Source organism: Notamacropus eugenii, chromosome 3, assembly GCF_028372415.1.
Source record: "Notamacropus eugenii isolate mMacEug1 chromosome 3, mMacEug1.pri_v2, whole genome shotgun sequence".
Classification (NCBI taxonomy): Eukaryota; Metazoa; Chordata; class Mammalia; order Diprotodontia; family Macropodidae; genus Notamacropus; species Notamacropus eugenii.
In genome coordinates, this window is record NC_092874.1 from 398,280,573 (window position 1) to 398,300,585 (window position 20,013).

General features: G+C 40.2%; 1 protein-coding gene across 4 annotated transcripts in view; it reads right to left on the reverse strand.

Moving 5' to 3' along the window:
- REXO5 (RNA exonuclease 5) overlaps positions 1–19,999 on the reverse strand; it is a 36,826-nt gene extending 16,827 nt beyond the window's left edge. For 2 of the 4 annotated variants that reach the window (XM_072597927.1, XM_072597931.1), the window contains exons 1-9: positions 19,879–19,999; positions 19,344–19,468; positions 11,782–11,935; positions 10,543–10,673; positions 9,584–9,710; positions 7,363–7,474; positions 2,754–2,897; positions 2,001–2,089; positions 881–996 (exon numbers count right to left, since the gene is read on the reverse strand). In XM_072597927.1, the coding sequence (XP_072454028.1) occupies positions 881–996; positions 2,001–2,089; positions 2,754–2,897; positions 7,363–7,474; positions 9,584–9,710; positions 10,543–10,673; positions 11,782–11,935; positions 19,344–19,348 (878 nt within the window). In that variant the 5' untranslated portion in view covers positions 19,349–19,468; positions 19,879–19,999. The remainder of the gene's footprint in view (positions 1–880; positions 997–2,000; positions 2,090–2,753; positions 2,898–7,362; positions 7,475–9,583; positions 9,711–10,542; positions 10,674–11,781; positions 11,936–19,343; positions 19,469–19,878) is intronic. The other 2 variants (XM_072597929.1, XM_072597928.1) reach the window with 2 other exon arrangements.
- Positions 20,000–20,013: the final 14 nt, after the last annotated feature.

The following is a 20,013-nucleotide window of genomic DNA, read 5'->3' on the forward strand; positions in this document are numbered from 1 at the left end:
TCCTTATAAAGAGAAATGTAAGTCACTACAGTCTAATTCAAAACAGCTAACAAGGCTGCTTCTCAAATTTTGACTGTTTTCTACTATTATATATCAGATATTCTTTTTTGAAACACTTGGCTCCCTTGCTTTCATATCACTACATGATTTCCATCCTAGCTCTCCCAACTAATTATATTTTCTTCATTGCTTCCTTTGTTTTTTTCATCCCTTAAATGCAGGGATCTCCCAAGCTCTGTTCTTCTCTATGTACAGTCTCAGCCTTGGTGATCCTCACCATTCGCACAAGTACATCTTTAATGGACAAAACAAGAAAAACGTTTCATTGTGCATTTTCTTTTTAATAATGCTTCAGGAGTTCCAAAATCAAGCATATTATGTGGTATATTAATTCAGAATCTTTGAACAGAAAGAAACGTACTGATCCTGGATACTTTTGGTGAAAATTTGTTTTTTCTAACTGGCAGCCTAAGTTTTAAGGTCAACTCAGGAATTGCATGCAATGTGATGAGTTTCAAATTTCTAGAAAAGAAGTCTTGTTAGATGGCATAGCCCCATTTAATGTGACCTAGTGCTAAAATGACTATTATGAAATTTCAAGGCAAAGAAGCTAACAATTTCTCACTAGTCTAAGTTCACAAGAGGATTATGGGAGAAAAGTGTAAGAATGTTATATATCTGAAAATGAGTCAAAGCACTTCTGGTAGAGAAATGTAACTGATGTGGTGCAGTCCACATTTCTTCTCTATGGAACTTTATATACCAGCAAGCTAAATCATGTAACTCCACAGAAGCTCCAGGCCTCTTCCTATAAAAGGTTCCATCAATTCCAATCTGACCTGCGTTGGGAAAAGTTACAAGTCAATTTGCAGGTATTTACCTGGTGAGGTAGTTGAGAATCTTGTTGTCAGGTTTGACAAGCTCATCCATGATACAACGACCTTCTGCATCAACCAATGAGACTCGTGTGAGTTCATTCCCATTTGGTGTAAGGCACTGAAAAACGAAGAACACAGTCAGACTGCTACACCTATGTGGGCCACTGCTTCCTGCTTTCTAAATATGATGACCTGGTCTACTTACTTTGTGGATATCAAGGTGGGAAAAGTCAAATCAAGGAGGGGTTTCTGAAAATTACATTTGATGATAAATAAATTTGATGAAAACCAGCATAACATAACTTCATTGTAAAGGCTATGCTAGAGGAAGACTAGGAAAAAGAAGGAGAGATCCTATCTCCCCACCAGAGAAAGCAGATGCCTGCTCTGTAATGGGAACCGGGGACACAGAAAGCCATATACAGAAGGTCCAGGACAATTTTTTACTCTTCATTCTGTAGTTGTAAAAATGTCCTCTTGGAATAATAATAGTAATAATAACAGGCATGTGAGGCAGTTCTTCCTGACTTCAATGCCAGCACCCTATCCACAATACTGCCTCACGTGCAATTGTGTACAAAGATTGTAAAACAGAAAGCTCTCTGTCAAAATGATAAAAAGAAATAAATACACCTCTTGTGGTTGTATGTAAACAATTCTTTTGTCAAAGAAATGTTAACCAACTAATATAACTTGCAGCCTTAAGTCTGCTGAAAACCAGCACCAAGGTAATTTTTTTTTATTTTTTAAGTATTAACGTTAGTAATAGCTTATAATAGCCCCATAAGGTAGGTATTATAAATATTAATATTCTTACCTTAATAAAAAGGGGAAAATGAGGCTCTGAGACTTGTCCAAGGTCATATAACTAGCAAGTGGTGCTGCCAGGACTCTGAGTCAGAAGACCTGAGTTCAGTTCTAGTGCTCTTTACCATGCTAGGACCTTCATGTTTCTGGTACCCAAATCCCACAAGCAAAGATTTTAAAAAACCTAATTCTCTGCATTAAACTTGACTCCATCAAAAAAGCTTTGCTTCCTTCTACCATGAGTGAATTCTTGTCCTCTGGGATGGCAACATCTATTTCTGAGAAGCCATTATAAAAACGATATTTATCTCATACCATTTCACAGTCTAGGCCAAAAAGAGGGCTGCTGTTGCTTACTGGACCAACACATTCAGTGGAAACGAAGTTTTTACAGTTAGCCAAACCTGGAGATGAACAAACAAACAAACAAAAACTATGTACAAAAAAACTACAGAGATGATGATGTTCAATTGTCTAGAACAGACACACAGAACTTAGCAAGAAAAATAATAGATCCTGTATACTACTACTGGTGTTACCCTTAGTGGTCCGAAAGGTCACCTTACACCTGTCCACTATGGCATTCTACTTGATTTCTCACCTGCAACATTTTGGTCACAAAAGCAACATAAAAATCACTTATTCCTGGAGTAAAAGAAACAGTTGTTTTTGGGGAAAGTCTGCCCATCTTTTAAAAATGCCAACTAAAAGCTCATGTAACTTCTTTTCCCACTGTCACTTGTCACCACAGTGAATTTTTATGCTAGTATTCACAGAAAAGGAACAGTCCATAAAAACACTTCTTCTCAAGATAAAAAGGGGACTTAACATGGACTAAAATAGGTTTAAAAATCAGGGGAAAATGCTCAGTTTAACTTTGTTCCATGTCCCTATGGACTTAGCCTTCAAGTTCCATTAAAGTATCACTCTTATTGATAAAAGAAAATGGATGGAGATGGAGTCTATACACAGTAGTTAAGAAGATCAAACATCAACGCTCTACTTCTTAAAATAACTTTCTGACCTTTATATATTTCTACCACCAAGCCAATTGTAATCTCAACCAACCTTGGAGTGGAAAGTCAAATTTTTTCATCTCTTCTTTGGTCAATAGACATCTGACCAAACCAACTTTTTCATATCCATATTTCCGAATGATGGGATCATTTTGCAGGTCTGTGATAGCTTGTGAATTGGCAAGAGATGATGACACTGAAACAAGCAGATCCAGAGTTCATGTGTTAATGAGTTGATGTGCTTTTAACGGAGCTTTCCCAATGGCATATCTCTGTTGTATAGACTATTGAAGCTCTTTGAAAAGAATTTTCGTATTACTCAAAAGCTATTTAGTGAAGCATTTAAGGTACAGTATATAGGGATAAAGCCAGACCCATGATTTCTTTGATAAAGGGAACATCCTAATAAGAAAACTCCCTCTACCAATTTAAGATGACACCTACTCTGTCTTGGAGAATTGTCCAGAGCATTGAGAAATTAAATTACTTGTTTACGGCCACAGAGTTGGTACACATCAAGCACAAGGCTGGGACCCAGCACTTTATGGATCTGAGGCCAACTCTCCATCCACTACACCAGTGATGTCAAATTCAAATAGAAGTGGTCCCTATGGGCCACATGTTGACTTATAAAAAGCACAAATTAACACTATCTATGCTGTGTTTTATTTTGTTAAAAACTTCCCAATTACATTTGAATCTGGTTCTGGCAGCACTCGTGCCCACCTGGGCCATGACACCACAAGCAGATGTATAACTATGACAGAGGCATAGTTTGTTCTTTCATGGATCTAATATTCTAGATGTGGAGACACTGGCCTGTTTACCTGATTAGGTCTTAAGTGACAGATTAAAAAGTAATGTGATTTCAGAGGAAGGAAAGATCACTTTGAGGGAGGGCTGAGGGACGTTTAGGGAAGGTGTTGGGGAGATAATATGACTTAAACTGAGTCTTGAAGGACTGAGTGGAATTCATATGGGTGGAAGAGGAGGAAAATGGCATTTCAGGTAAGGAAAACAGTGTGCACAAAGGTGCAGAGGTGAGAATGTACTGGTGAGTAGACTGACCTGACTAAAGCAGAGCATCTGTGAAGGGAATAAAGGGAAATAAGACTGTAAAAAGAGTGTTGGGTTTAGATCATAGAGAGCCCTGAATGCCACACTCGGGAGCCTGATCCTTATCATGTAGGCAATGGAAAGCCATTTGAATTTCTGGAACACAATAGTAACATGATCAAAATGGTATTTTCAGAAGATGAATACAGCATTAGTATATAGGACTTGTTTTGGTTTGAAGAGAAGAATAATTACAAGTGGGAAGAATATTTAGACCACTATAATAGTGCAGATACAAAGTAACAAGACTTGAACTAAGGCAAAGGCGGCAAAGGAAGAAGTATGGTAGAGAGAGTAGAGAGAAACAACAGGATCAAGTTATTAATTAGGCATAGGGGTAAAAGAGGGGAGTAACCGTAAGGTTCTGAAGTTCAGGCAACAGGAAGAAGGCTAGCAGTACCATGGACAAAAATAGGAAAGTAGAAGGGGAAAGAGGCTTGGGGACACTGAGAACTAAAAGTAGAATACATGGGGTTTAAAGAAATGAACAGGAATGAAGAAATGAACACAGATCATTTATGACTGGCAGCAGGATAGTAACTAGGAGCAAACAAAACCAATGCAGTTAAAATTACAAGGGAAATATTCAATTGAGAAAAAAAAATTTGCACAAAGGTTCTCTGATAAAGACCTTAGCTCCAAGATATATAAGGAACTGATTCTAAATTACAAGAAACAGTCATTCCTTGAGACACAACTGGTCAAAAACTATGAACAGGCAATTCTCAAAAAAGAAATATAAGCTACCAATAACCATATAAAGAAATTCCTAATCATCAATAATTAGAGAAATATACGATTAAAACAATCCTGAGGTTCTGCCTTGTACCTATCAATTGGCAAAGATGATCAAAAAGGAAAATGGCAGTTGTTTTAGAAAAACAGGAACATCAATGCCTTGGTGGCAGGGCTATGAACTAGTCTAGCCATTATGAAAAGCAATTTGGAGCTAAGTCAGTAAGTCTGCATATTCTTTGATCCAGCAATAATACTATTAGGCATATATTCCCAAAGAGATGAATGAAATTAGAAAAGGATGTCTATATATATTAAGAGGATGCCTATCAATTGGCAGAACGAATGGACAAATTACAGTATAGTAACGTAATGGAGTATATGTAATGGAGTATTATCTCAATGTAATAAATACAAATGGGATGGATTTTCACAGAAATCTAGTAAGTCAAGTCAGGATACTGTTGAGTGCTTACTTTTTTCAGGCACTGTGCTAAGCACTAGAAATAACAGAAAAACTGAAAGCAGTCTCTGCTCTCAAGAAGCTCACAATCTAATGGAGAGGACAACAGACAAACAACTTTGTCCAAGCAAAATATATATAGGATAACTTGCAGGTACTTCCAAAAGGGAAGGGACTAACATTAAAAATGCCTGGGAAGCTGGCTTCTTGCAGAAGATGGGACTCCAGAGATTTGAAAGAAGCCAAGGAAGCTAGGAGATAGAGATGAAGGGGGAAATAGGACCAGGGAAGAGGCAATGAAAATGATCACACCTGGAAGATGAGAATGTTTTCTTCAAGGAACTGGCAAGGAGGTCAGTGTCAATCAATTCATAAACATTTACTAAGCACTTAGTATGTGCAAGACACTCTACAAAGTACTGGGAATAAAAACAGAAGCAAAAGTCAGTCCTTTACCTCAGTGACACAATCAGTAAACAACTATGCACAAACAAGTTATATACAGGTTAAATAGAAAATAATTAAGAGATAGAGGGATAAGGAAAGGCTTCCCACAGAAGATAGGATTTTACCTGGGAGGTAAAGGAAGCCAGGAAAGCCAGGAGGGAGATGAGGAGATAAAGAATTCCAGGCATGGGGGAGACCTGGAGACAAGAGATGGGAGTGTCTTATTTGTGGAACAGTCCTGCCACTGGACTGAAGAGTACATCAGGGAGTAAGGATTGGAAATGTAGAAGGAGGCTAGGTTCTGAAGGGCTTCAGTGCCAAGCAGAGGATTTTGTATTTGATACTGGAGATAACAGGGAACCACTGGAGTTTACTGAGCAAGGCAGTCACATGGTTGGACATGGCTTTAGGAAAATCAAGTGGCTGAATGAAGGATGGATTGGAATGGAGAAAGACTTGAGACAGGTAGACTGACCAACAGGCTACTGCAATAATCCAGCTATGAGGTAATGAGAGACTACACATGTCAATGCACTGTAGAGTTTATGGAGGCAAGTAAGGGGTAAGAAGACTAGAAAAGTAGGAATGGCCAGGTTATGAAGGGCTTTAAAAGCCAAGAGTGTTTTACATTTGACCCTTGACATATTAGAGAGCCACTAACGTTTATGAGTAAGGGGGTGACATGGACAGACCAAAGTTTTAGAAAAATCACTTTGGCAGCTGAGTGGAGGGTGGACTAGAGTGGGGAGAGACTCGAGGCAGTAAAATCAACGAGAAGACTACTACTTTATTAGCTATCATCACAGGACCTCAGGTGAGGGCCCGCACCAGAGGGGTGGCAAAATCAGCAGACAGAAGGGGTGTCGATGAGAGATTTTAGAAAGGTAGAACTGACAGTACTTGGCAACAGATTAGATATCAGAGGTGAGAATGAATTGAGAGTGATACTTATGAAGACTTATATGAACTCAACTAGAGTAAAGGGAACTAAGAGCACACTTTCCTCAATAAAAACATTGTTAAGACAAACAACCGTGACAGAACTCCAGTCAATGCAATGACTGATCATATGATTCCAGAGAACTGATGATGAGGCATGCTACCCATCTCCTGACAGAGAGGAGAGGGAATCACATGGCAGAATAAGACATACATTTTCAGACACAGTCAATGTAGGGACTTATTTTGCTTAACTGGGAGTATTTATTACAAAGGTTTTTTTACCTTTTTCTCAAATTTTTTTTGGGGAGGTGAGGCAGGGTGAGGCAGAGAATAGGGAGAGAGAGGGGAGCAAGGGAAAGGGTTCCCTCCAAAAAGAAAAAGAAAAGTGGATCACTGACACGTTTTCTGAAATACACAAAAGGGGACCAAAGGAATCACAGACAAGCAGGACAACTCTGAAAATGACGCTGAATTTATTATACATTTAAGAGAGAAAAGCAAGCTGTATTCAATAAAGCTTCACAGTTTCATTTACAACTCTCTCTATTCTACTGTGTATATGGAAGTGCTTACTTTAGCTGATGTCTGTTCAGAATTTTTTAAATGCAATAAAACAAATGATGAAAAGGTCTCAAAGCTCAACAAATAAACCAGAGTGAGATCATTAAAAAGTCAGTGGTTAGAAAGGCCAATTGTATTGTGATAAACACTTTCAAAAGAGTGATCTGCATATGACTGTAGGCAAGAGGAAAGATGCCAAAGGAAAGGTTATACAATAGATAACTGAGGGGACCAAGTCTCAGAGACAGCAGGAGGAGATTATTAGGTAAAATGGCATTTACAAACTGTTTGAAATGTTCTTAGTTCATAGAATTGTTATCTATGTTTATGTTTAACACAAATATATTTACAACATCCTTTTGAATGAGCAAATCACTGACAAGACTGATATCTCTACCTTGCATGGCACTGGGTGTAGGCAGGATTCGTTCTTCTTCTTTATTTCCATTAGGCTGTTCCCCAATAATGTCTGCAAGAAAATTGGCTGATGGAACCGGCAAACGGAATCTCTGTGCAAACAGTGAGTAAACAGGAACAGATTTTCACTAACATCCCTGAAAAGGTAATGAGATAATACCACCCAAATAAAATATGTTTGTTAAAATTAGGCAGCTTTAAAAAAAAAATCTAAATTCCTAGGTTCTCAGTATTCATGCATTCTTCCTTTCTTCCTTGGATATGACTTATTTGGGGGCAGTTTAGTCTAACTGAGCCAGGAGTTCTATGCTTAGCAACCTATGATCATTTTAAAAAGTGTCTATGAATTAATTTTCTTAGTTTCAACTAACCAAACATTTATTAAAATTGTAACCAGGTGCCAGGCAGCATGCTTGGCACTGGGGAGACAAAAACAAAACAAGATATAGTTCCTGGCCTCAAGGACACTTACAATCAAAGTGGGGAGAGAGGATACTCAAATAGGTATGATACAAAACAGATTATGATAAAGTCAAAGGAAAAGATTTAGAAAAAGTGTTCTAAGAAAATGGGAGGAGGAAAAGATCACTTCCCTCTGGAGGAAATCAGGGAAAAGAGTGAACTAGATGGCAACTAAACTGGGACAAGAAGAGAGCAGGTGGTCAGAAAGGAAATGAAGCGGGAAATGTGTACAGTCCAGACCAATGGAGGAGCAGAAAACAACAGGGGGAGACTGGGGAATAGCTAGCAACACAGTTTGGCCAGAACACTGAATTCTTGGAGAGGGTGGGATAGTATAAAAACAAAAAGGCTTGAATGATAGAGAGGTATCCAGATTATGAAAGATTTTAAAAAGCTGGCTCTACATTTTACATTCTAGGCAGCTGGAAGCCACTCAAGATTTCTGAGCAGGGCAGTGAGGGACACTGACCAGACACCTGCGCATTAGGAAAAGTATTTTACCAACTGTGTGATGGATGGGCAAAGGAAAAGACTGCAGGCAAGAAGAACACTAAGAAAGTTATTACACAGCACAAAGGAGGGCTAATGAGGGCCTGTGTTTTAATGGATTAACCAGGCTTTATCCGTATCACTTTATCTCACATGCATCTTGAGTCTACATGAAAATATGTATTAAAAACTCCAGGCTTTCATTTGGGAGAGCAAGGTTTAGTATGAACTAGGAGTCTGGACAATCACCATTTAATTAAGTTCAGGCTTTTCATACTGTCTTAGTACACAGTAATCCCAAAATAAATTGATTTTATTTTTTAAAAATTTTATATATTATTTTTAATTGACTTAGCTGTGCTATGTTGAAAAGGTGAAGTTCCTTTAGGCCAGGGATTGCTGTTTTTGTCCCCAAATCAATTTATATATAATGATGGGAAAACCTCACACAATGTTTCAGTGTAGGCTACATGTGGAGACAGCCCTTTTATAGTTTAAACACCTAAAATGTCACATACAGAGTGACCTGTGCAGTCCCTGGAATAGTAGTCTCTAGTAGGATTCTCCACAGCCAGGTGTCTGAAATAGAGAGGAAAGGGCAATACATGTATTTGCCTATACCTAGGCAAAATTATGCTGCCTTTTCTCAGGCAGCTTCCAAGTTCATCTTTCACATTCATTCATTCACTCAACAAGTTAACTCCTAGTGCCCTACACATTCTAAGCAACACAATGTTAGGTGCTTTGAGGTATACAAGGGAAGTATGAGGCATCATTCCTGCTCTCACTGAGCTTTTTATCTAATTAAAATGTTCACTCATTTCTTTATTCCCCACTCACCCACACACCTTTTTTGCTTCTTTTTCACCTTTCAAATATTACTGACTCAAATTCTTTCTTCTTTATCAAGAATCCTTTTAAGCATTCCTTTGTCGTCAGGTAGTCCAATAAAGGATGAAGAGGGGCAACAAAGTTACTAGAAACTTGTATTAGAGCACAGTTTGGTGAGCACAGCCTCATCAGCTACTTCGCAATCTACTTACCCTTCATTCTAGGAGGAGAGGAGACAAGAGAGGAAATAGGGAAGCTAAATGAGAAAGGAAGGCAGCAATACAGTCTGTCTAGAAGTTCAGCCCTGCACCTTACTACCACATACCAGTCTCTAAAACAGAATGGATTCCTCAGGACTGTGGAAAGAAGACAGAATATCAGGGTCAAAGCAGGAACACAGGAAGGCTTTCTCAACTTACATGTTTGAATGCTTTTCGGAGGTGTTTGAACTGCAAATAGAACTTGTAGAAATGCAGCTGACTCACTCCCTGAAGAACAATAACCACCACACTCTTCAGATGCTTTGGGTGAGAAAGATGGCACCAGCTGTTAAGAAATCAAAGCAACACACAGGCAACACTGAGACCCTAAAGTTAGCTTCAAGTACATAGGGAGGAGGAGGCGTGCAGAAAAGCTATTAGCAAGAGCTAATAGATATTCTCTAGTGTCTCACAGGGGTGATGAGGCCAGCTATTACCACAGAGTTCAAATAAACATCCCTCATTGTGCAGAATGGTCACAAGCCAAGCAAAAAAAAGCGAAATTCTGTGCATCAAATCCAACATTCCCTTGGCCTGGCACTTTAAAGTGGAACTTAGCCTGCTTTTAAAAATGGCTATCTATGGGAGAATGGGGGTCTCCTGTTCTCTGCAAGGAGCTGGCCCTCCATCCTGCTTCCCTTCTACTGATGCAGTCTTCCCTTAAGTGAGCAAATACATGTATGACCTTGAAGGGCCCCCTTGACATGGGAATCAAAAAACTGCTCCAATGTTATTTTGCACATGCCAACAGAAAGATACACGTACTGATGAGAGCTCTACAACCATAGGCAAAACACAAGTATTATAAGGCATCCAGCAATCTCTTGGGTCATGTGAGTACAGCAGAATTCTCAACAAATGATATAAAGTAGATTAGAGTTGGTGCCTACAAACAGTGGTCACAAGCTCATTTCATACCTTGGCTTAGCTCAGGAGTTCTTAAATCTTTTTTTGTGTCATGGATCGGTCTGGCTGTTGTGTGAAGCTTATGGATCCCTTCTCAGAATATTATTTTTAAGTGCATAAAATTTTTAAAAATATAAGATAGCAAAGGAAACCAATTATATTACAATATAGTTACATATTATAATACACATATAAAACCCAATTTCACTCACCCCAGCTTAGGACCCCCGTGTTCAGTGGATTTGTGTTGTTTTCCCAACACTGCAGATTTCAGAAGTTCACGTAGCTGGTCATGGCTTATTTCACAGTTCTTAACAAATAACTTGGTGGATAAGCGGACTTTCTGAAAAGACAAAGATGAGAAATAAGTCACTCATAATCATCAAGTTTAGAGATGAAAAGCAAGGTAAAGAATGTTTCAAAAATAAAATAAAATAATAATATATATTCAGAACCTATGAACAGGTATCCAAATAGCTTTCTGTTTGGCTGAAAAGAGGTATCCAAGTAGCAGAGTGATTCTGGTTCTAGGCTTAGAATCTGAAAAACTTGAGTTCAAATTCAGCCTTAGACACTTACTACCTGTGTGACCCTCAACAAGTCACTTACATCTGCCTCAGTTTCCCCAACCATAAAATGGGGATGGTTGTGAGGATGAAATGAGATAATATTTGTAAAATGCTTAGCATAATGCCTGGCTCAGAGTAGGCACTTAATAAATCCTCGTTTCCTTCCTTCTACTATGCTACACTGGAGACTACCTAAATGGGGAGGCAGTAATGACAGATATAGTACTGGAATTGGATTCTGGGCACTTGGGTTTGATTCTTGGCCCTTCAATTTAGTATATGCATGACAACAGGCAAGTTTTTCAAGCTCAGTTTCTCATATATAAGAAGAAGCTGGGACAAAATAGGCTCTATGATCCCTTCCAGTTCTAAACCTATGCATGATCCATGCCCATAAAGAACTTGTTTACTATGGTAACATTAAAGACATAAACACTAAACCAATGCCTCCAATGAGAAGGCCTCAAACTACCTAAGAATATACCCACCACCTAAGCATTTCTTTCAATTGTCTCATGATATTGCAAGGCTTGTTCTTCAGCTCATTTGGAAAAAGTATTTCTGGAAGTCAGAAGTAGGTTGGGAAGAGAGGAACAGTTTTACATATAGCAGGGCAGTTGCTTCCACCAAATAGCTGATACTTAATATTTACATACTATCATTGTTACGTAGTGGTATCCCCTCCTGCAACATAATATATATACACTTCATTGGGTTACCCATCAAGTCATCACTGTGGAGTTTATTTCTACACCACCATGGGGTTGTGCAATAGGAGTCTGTGGAACCTACTTAGGATATAATCCTTCAACTGACAGTGACTGAGGTAAGCAACAAGCTCACAGATGTGATGGCCTCAAGCCAGTGGTTAGTAGTACTTACCTTACACTTAGGCTGACTCTCTTCATCATCTGGATCCCCACTGGCCACACCTTCCCTAGACACTCTAAAAAGCTCATTCTGTATCTGCTTCCTCTTCCTGCTTTTCTCATCTAGGGCTGCATCCATTCTTCTTCTTTGTGGTGATCTTTCCCCTCTGGCAACAGATCATAACCCACATCAGAACCCTTTGTGACTCTTAAGACCCATGTCTAACAGGCTCCTCCATTGGTACTATCACCCTTCCCCTTTTCCCCCGCAAATGCTCAACAAATGGCCCAGTGGCTTAGGGGGTGGACATGGGTTTGTCTGATTTCAGGGTTATGTGAGTTGGCCCCTCAGTGCATTAAAATATGGATTATTTCATTTCTTCTGTATTGTTAAAGCAAGAATCTATATACCACACAGCTTTCTCTGATCATCACTTGCTGTGTTAAGTTAGAGTGGGGTGGACTAAATGGTGATGAGGCTCCTTTTAACTCTAAAATTCTATAGTTCTGTGCTCTGCACATGCTTGAGCAGAGGTTTCTATACCATAGAGAGAGAATGAAAATTTTCCCCATATAACACTGGGAGAGATCCAGCCTGTTTTTCAACTTCACATCCCGTAACCATTTTCAACTAAAAACAATAAGAGGATTGCAATGGGGTTGGAATATGAGAGAATGAGAGCAATCCTCTTTCAATTTGCTTAGGTTAAAAGATTTATGGATAAGACTGCAGAGGTTCTAGCATTCAATCCAACTCTATTTTTACAGATGAAAAAATTGAGACTCATCAGGATTAAATGATCTGCCCCAGAGGAGTTGGGATTTGAACCCAAGATCTTTAACTACAAATCTAGCACTCTTCCTATGGTATAACATTCTTGCCCTCATTTCAGCTCAAGTGCCATTTCCTCCATGAAGCCTTCTCTGATTCTCTTCTAAATACACATTTTTGGCCAGAAGTGAATTCTCCCTGTCAACATCCAAAGCACACGTTCTTACTTTTTTTTTTTGTATTCATTATGTTCTATTTCATATTCCATTTATCTGTTTCATCCTCTAAAATAGACTGTAAACTCTGTAGAAGACTAGACTGTAAACTGTAGGCTTAGTGTATAGCAGATTACTCTCCAAAAAAGCACTGAATCAATGTACGTTTAAATGAAGAACTGGTCCACCACTAAAGTACTTTTGTGATGTCTCATACAGGTGTGAAGGGTACTTGGTTTCTGAATTAAAATTCCATGCTGTACAACAGACAATAAAAAATCTCCTCGAGACGTAAATGTTCTGGAGATTAAGACCCTAACTGCTGGTCACCCAAGATAAAAGTTAATGACTACATGAGAGGTAAAGATTCCTCAGGCTCCATACACTCACTGTGACTTTTAAGTCCACATCTCCTCCTAATGGGCCCTACATCCCTCAGAGAGGCACTACACCCAACCAAATCAACAAGGTGAATGTTTTTTAAGTAAACTTCTTGGTAAATAAATAAATAAGGTCTACAAGCATGTATCTCATTTTGTCCCAACTGCAAGTCTGAACCATTAGACCAGTCAGAGTCTGGCCTGACCTAGCACAGATGATGCCTACCCGATGAAGATTTTATTCAATCAGTGCAACTCACAAAACCATTTACTAATGTGCAGTGGGACTCTGATCTGTGTTGGTGGCTGGAGCATCCATATGAACAGAATTACAGATCTAATGAAATATGAATTAGATGAAAAAACCGTCAGGTTCTCTAGGTGTCTGCTAACTAATAGGGGCCACCAATGGTTGTACTTCAGAACTTTGAGTCAAATAGATTGTGTCTTATTGGGGGAAAGACAAAAGAAGGTAAAAGGGTGTATGGTCAATCAGTCAGTCAATACACATTTATTAAGTGTCTACCACAGGAAGGGGACTATGCTAAGTACTGGGGATACAAAGAAAGATAAAAGACCCTGCCCTCAAGGAGTTCAATCTAATGAGGGAAACAGTATGCAAACAGCTACGTAAAAACTATATACAGAACAACTGGAGATTAGCAACATAGGGAAGCCACTAGTAGCAAGAAGGATCAGGAAGGGCTTCCCGTAGAAGGTGGAACTCTAGCTGGGACTAGAGGAAAACCAGGAAAGTCAGGACATAGAAATATGGGGGGAAAAATTTTAGGTATGGAGAAAATACCTTGGGTACAGATATGGAGTGTCTTGTTCAATGAACAACAAGGAGACCAGTGTCACTAGACTGTAAAATATGGAGGGAAGCAGAGAGAAATATAAGGTGGGTAGCAGCCAGCAGTTAGAGAGAGACTGAAGATGTCAGTGAATAAACATTTATTAAGCACCTACTATGTGTGAGGAACTGTTTCAAGCACTAGATACAAATGCTAAAAAAGAAAGCTTCCAAAGAGCTGGCAATCTCACTGGAGAAGACAACACGCAAAAAGAAGTTGAAAAGTATGAGGGCAGTGAGGAGAGGTAGGAGGGAAGGTACCAGTTGGGAGCCTAATGGAGAAGTCCAAAGTAGTGTAGCTGGGTGGGAAACAGAGATGGCTGGCCTACGCAGCCTCCTTAAATAGAGGTTTTTGGGAAAATCTATTTGCTTCACCTATTCCCCATCCCCACAGAGGTATCCAAGGGGCAGAGGGTACAAACGGGCTGTGAATACAAAGGCTGATACAATCTGGCCGTGGTAAGAGTCAATTATAGGCGTAGTTGATGCCAGTTGTACCTTCAAACACCCCTCACACTAGCCCTTTTCAGGTACAATGCCCAGTGAGTTTTAACTCTTTTGCTTCTGGTGCATTTGCCCTGGGGCCTTGCTGTATTGATTGGTGAAGGCCTCCCAAAGACCCCTACATCAGGCCAGCTCAGACATCGATTTCCTTGATTCCCAAGCCACCATCTTGTGTGCTGTCTAGCAGTTGCATAGTTCCCTCTCACCACAGCCTTTTCCAGTTCCACAATTTTAATCAAATCAATACTACCAATGCTATCAATCCTAGACCCCTCACTATCCTGGTAAGTTTCCAACCAAGATGCCCCAATGCCCCACCATGGTCACCACTTCTCTATTTGTCTTGTCACCAATTTAAGGGCAAAGACTATCTTTGATGGAATCTTAATAAACCTGACCCTTAGCCCCAACATTCTAACTTCCTTATGGGCCCCACTGAACAGCAGGCATGTCCTGAATTAACCACACAATCTGGCTTTAACCACACTTCAGTCCCCCAGACTCAATAAAGCCACTGACCCTAGCTAGTCACTAACCGGAGATCCAATTCACATATATCAGTAAGTGTATTCTTGTATTCAACCACAATCATATCATACATTTAGCCCAAGACAGGACAATACCTAACTATCCATCTCGACCAGACATAGCTAGCCAATCAGAAAGCAGCACGATCAAGATGTCTGATCACCGAACTATATTATCGAACCATTACCTAATCCCTTAATAAATCCCTCCTGCTTTTTAATATTCATAATTTCTGTTGTACGATCAGCATCAACACACTATAAATTTGTCTGTATTGTCTTACTAAGTTGCTGGTTCGTCTTGGAACCCTGCCCACTTATGAGGGGCATCAATCCTCAACAAATGCCTATACTTGGATTAGAGGTAGCCACAACACACCATGAAACCCTCAGTTTTGTAACTATCTTCAGTAGTTAGGTTTTTTTTTGGCACATAGTAACCTTTAATGCTTTTTCATTCTTCCATTCACACAGCCATCATCCAACTTCAGTCCCATCACCTTGCTGCACTGTATATAATGGGCCCTTAACGAAGGTGTCAAATAGAAATGAATGAGGAGATATTTTCCACAATGATAACAAGGGTCCCAAGGGGTCAGTGGATAAACTTCAGGGAGTCCATGAACTGGAATGGGGGGAGGGAGGAAAAGGGAAGGAAATCACAAGTTTATTTTCACTAACCTTTAACTGAAATTGAGCATTCTTTTCAACTAAGAATTTTTTACAATTTATTTTTAGTTTTCACCATTCACCTCCATAAGATTTTGAGTTACAAATTTTCTCCCAATCCCTCCCCTCCTCCCCCACAAGACAGTGTGCAATCTGATACAGGTTCTACATACACATTCATACTAAACATATTTTCACATTAGTTATGTAGAAAAAAAGAATTAGAACCAATGGGAGAAATCATGAGAAATAAGAAACAAAAAACAAAAGAGAGCAAATAGTATGCTTTGATCTGCATTTAGACTCATAGTTCTTTTTCTGGATGTGGATAGAATTTTCCATCATGAGTCTTTTGGAGTTGCATTGCTGAGAAGAGCTAAGTCTATAAAAGTTAGTCATAGCACAATGCTGCTGTTACAGTGCAAAATGTTCTTCTGGTTCTGCTCGCCTCACTCAGCATCAGGTCATGTAAGTTTTTCCAGGTTCCTCTGAAGTCTGCCTGCTCATCATTTCTTACAGAACAATAGTATTCCATTACATTCATATACCATAACTTGTTCAGCCATTCCCCAACTGAGGGGCATCCTATCAATTTCCAATTCTTGACCACCACAAAAAAAGCTGCTATAAATATTTTTGTACATATGGGTCCTTTTCCCATTTTTCTGGTCTCTTTGGAATACAGATCTAGAAGTGGTATTGCTGGGTCAAAGAGTATGCATCATTTTATAGTCCTTTGGGCACAGCTCCAAATTACTCTCCAGAATGGGTGGATCAGTTCACAACTTCACCAACAATGCATTAGTGTTTCAATTTCCCCACATTTTCTCCAACATTTAAAATCACTTTCCTGTTTTGTCATGTCAACTAAGAATTTTTCAAAAAATTATTTTAAGAAGTTTATAGGCTTTACCAGACTGCCAAAAGGGACCAAGACAAAAAAAAGGTTAGGAATCCCTGGTCTAGAGCTTGGAAAGCATCTCAAGGACTAGTCCAAGGTCACTGTAATGGTAATTTAAATGAGAAGATCCTTCCCATTCATTAATAGGCCCAAGTGACAGCTTATATCATACGGAAGCCTAAGTCACATGTGGTGGGAGGAGTTTGCTGAAGGGGTAGAGCAGGAAGGGTGGAATTGGAAAAGGCACAGCTAGAGCAGAGCTGAGGAAAAAACTGGTCAGAGAGAGCAGTCAGGCAAGCAGGAAGATGACTAGCATGAATGAGAGAGCTTGTCTGTGATTTTGTTTAAGGGAGCTGGTTTGTGGGAAGGCCCTAGCATGGAGAAGGTTTAGGGATGGTGTGTTGTTGTCTGCATTGTTATTGTGTATTGATTTTTGTTACTATGATGGATTTGGCTTTCTGGTATTTGAATAAATGTTTTAGTTCTGTCTTCCATGTGGAGAGTCTGTTGCATTTTGTGATTCAGAATTGCACTGGGATATTCATGGCTGCCGCAGGCACTGTGAATATTACGCTGGCGCTACAGTCACACAGAAAATGTGAGAGGCAAGATTGAAATTTAAATCCTCTGAATCCAGAACCAGTGGTTTTATTACCTGGTCTATTACAACAGCCTCCTAACTGGCTCCCCATTCCCACTCTCCCTTCTGCACCAAGCTACAATCATCAAAATAATCTTGCTAAAACAACATTACTTTGTTGCCCAACAAGTTTCGGTGGCTCCCCTTTGGCTCTGGAATAGAAGGTGATCTCCCAAACTGGCATTTAAAGCCATTCCCTGCCTGGCTATGTCCAGCCTACCTTTCCATGCTAATTTCACATACTGGAATATATGCCATTTGCCCATTTCATTGCCAGTCTCTATTCCTTTGCAAACTGTCTACTATGTCAAGGTCACAAGATGGTGCCAGTGGACACAATCAGGATGCCTGGATTGGATCCTACTCTTAGATCTATCATTTACTAGCTGTGTGACTTCAAGCCAAGTAAGTTACTTAGCATCAGAGCTAAAAGTCTTCTCCTCTGAGATTACCTTCCTCTTACTGTATATAACTTTTAGGTGCTTAGTGTTCTCTGCCTCATTAGAAGGTAAGCTCACCTTGAGGCAGGATTGCTTCATTCTTTGTATTTGTATCTCCAGTGCCTAGAACATTGAAGTGATTATTAAATACTTGTTGATGGACTGACGGCATAGAATGCCCCCTCTTGGATTCAGCCTTTTAAAATCTAAAACTACCTTACCTGTCACCTTTGATGGGGAGTCTTTCAAAAGCTCCTTAGTTCTTAGTAATTTCTCCCTTCTTAATTATTTCTGCATTTCCTTATATTTTACAACTTGTACCACCATCCCCCACCTTCTTTCCTTTCATGTCTGGTGTAGTTAATTTCCTTGGGGGTTTCTTGGAACCCAAGATAAAAAACAAAAACAAAAAAAAAAAAACCAAACCACTATGCTATGCTATGGGAATACAATTACAGAGAATTCTCATTAGTAGATATTGTTAGACCTGAATTAGAATCCTGCCTGTCACTGTGGAACCCTGGCAAAGCCACTTAGCTCTTCTCTACCTGTTTCCTGACACAGAAAACGGAAACACTAACAGCACAAAACTCACAGGGTAGTTATGAGGATCAAACAACAGAACATGATCTAAAACTCTTTTCAAACTTTCAAGTGCTATGTAAATTCCAGCTATTACAAGTACTCTCTCAACCAGTTTCCTCACATGCAAAATGGAGGATAACAGCACCTAGCTCACAATTATAAAGTGCAGTGCAAACCTTAAAAGAGAGATAGAAGGTGTCCCAGAAAGTCCTAGTGAAGTTTTAAGCTCTAACAACTTAAACAGACTAAATGGGTCAGTGGTGCATCTGTGTATTCCTGGACTTGGAGTCCGAAAGACCTCAGCTGGAATCCTATCTCAGAGGCTTTCCAGCTGTGTGACTGGGGACAGGTCCCTGAACCTCACTTTCCTTACCTGTAAAAGGGTATCAAGTGAGAGTGACATAAAGTGCTTTGTAAATCTTAAAAATATATATTACTATTGGCCTTCATCCACCTCCTATAAATACCTAACACTTTAAGGTCTGCAAAGTGCTTTATAAATATCACATCATTTTATTTTCATAAAAACCCAGGGAGAGAGGTGCTATTTTTTTTTCTGCTGAGGAAACTGAGTCAGAAAGAGCTAAAGTGACTTGTTTATACGGTCACATATCTACTTTGAATTGTGACAGCTTCAAACTGCACTGAGACTTTGGGGACACTCTCCAAATATATAAAGCCTAAATAAACAGTATAGCAGCTACTAGAAAAAGCAGCTAGCATGATAAATAAATAGTAAACAGATAGTGGCTAGTAAAAATACTAGCTGCTGCTGCGGTGTTCATGATCGTTTTTAGTAACTGGGCCCTGTAGTAAAGTGCCAGGTTGGGAATCAGAAGACCTGAGTTCAGATCTGGTCTCAGACATGTACTTAGCTGTAAGACCCTGGATAAGTCATGGAACCATTCTCCGCTTCAGTTTTCTCATCTGTAAAACGGGTATGACAATCACATCCACCAGGAAAGGTGGTGATGAGGATAAAATAAGCTAACATCAAGCCTTCTGCAAACCCTGCACTGTATGTGTCTACGTTTATGCGCATATGTTCTTCATTTAAATGAGCACATGGGTTCACACGTGAATACGTACCTCATGTAACATAAACAGAACAAGGACGGCACGCATGTCTGAATACCTGGGCTAATGAGGCTGTGAACTCCTCAAGGGCAGGGACGGTCTTTCGCCTCTTTTTGCATCCCCGGGGTGCACGGTGCCTGGCACACAGTAAGCGACTAATAAATGCTCCCTGACTGTGATCGAGCACGGACAACACAGGTATATTATAAATACATACAGCGAAGTCAATCCACATAAAGGTACACAAAATTATTGACCACGAGGAGATCGGCGGGCGGGGGAGGGGCACGGAGAAGGAAGGGTCAAAGGAGAGGAAGGGGTCCGAGTCCGGAGCCCCGAGTCCCCCTCCCCCGCTCCTCACTCATCCCGGCCCTTCGGAAGGGTCCCTTCCGCGAAAAGGCCTCGGGTGCAGTCGGGTCCCCTCTCTGCCCCTCCCCCAGCAATGTCTTCCCCCCTCTCCCCCCGGAGCCGCTCGCTCCCCGCCCCGCTCCTCTCCAGTTCCCCAGGTTTCCGGACCTCCCCGGCCTCCCAGGCCCCCACGGCTCACCTCCTCGGCCGGCCGCCCGTCCACGCGCCAGCAAACAGCCCGCTCTGCGGCCCCAGCCTAAAACCCCGACGAAATTCCCCAAGGCCTGGTCAATGGAGAAGCGGAAAACATCGATTCGCCGAGGCGTCCGCAAGG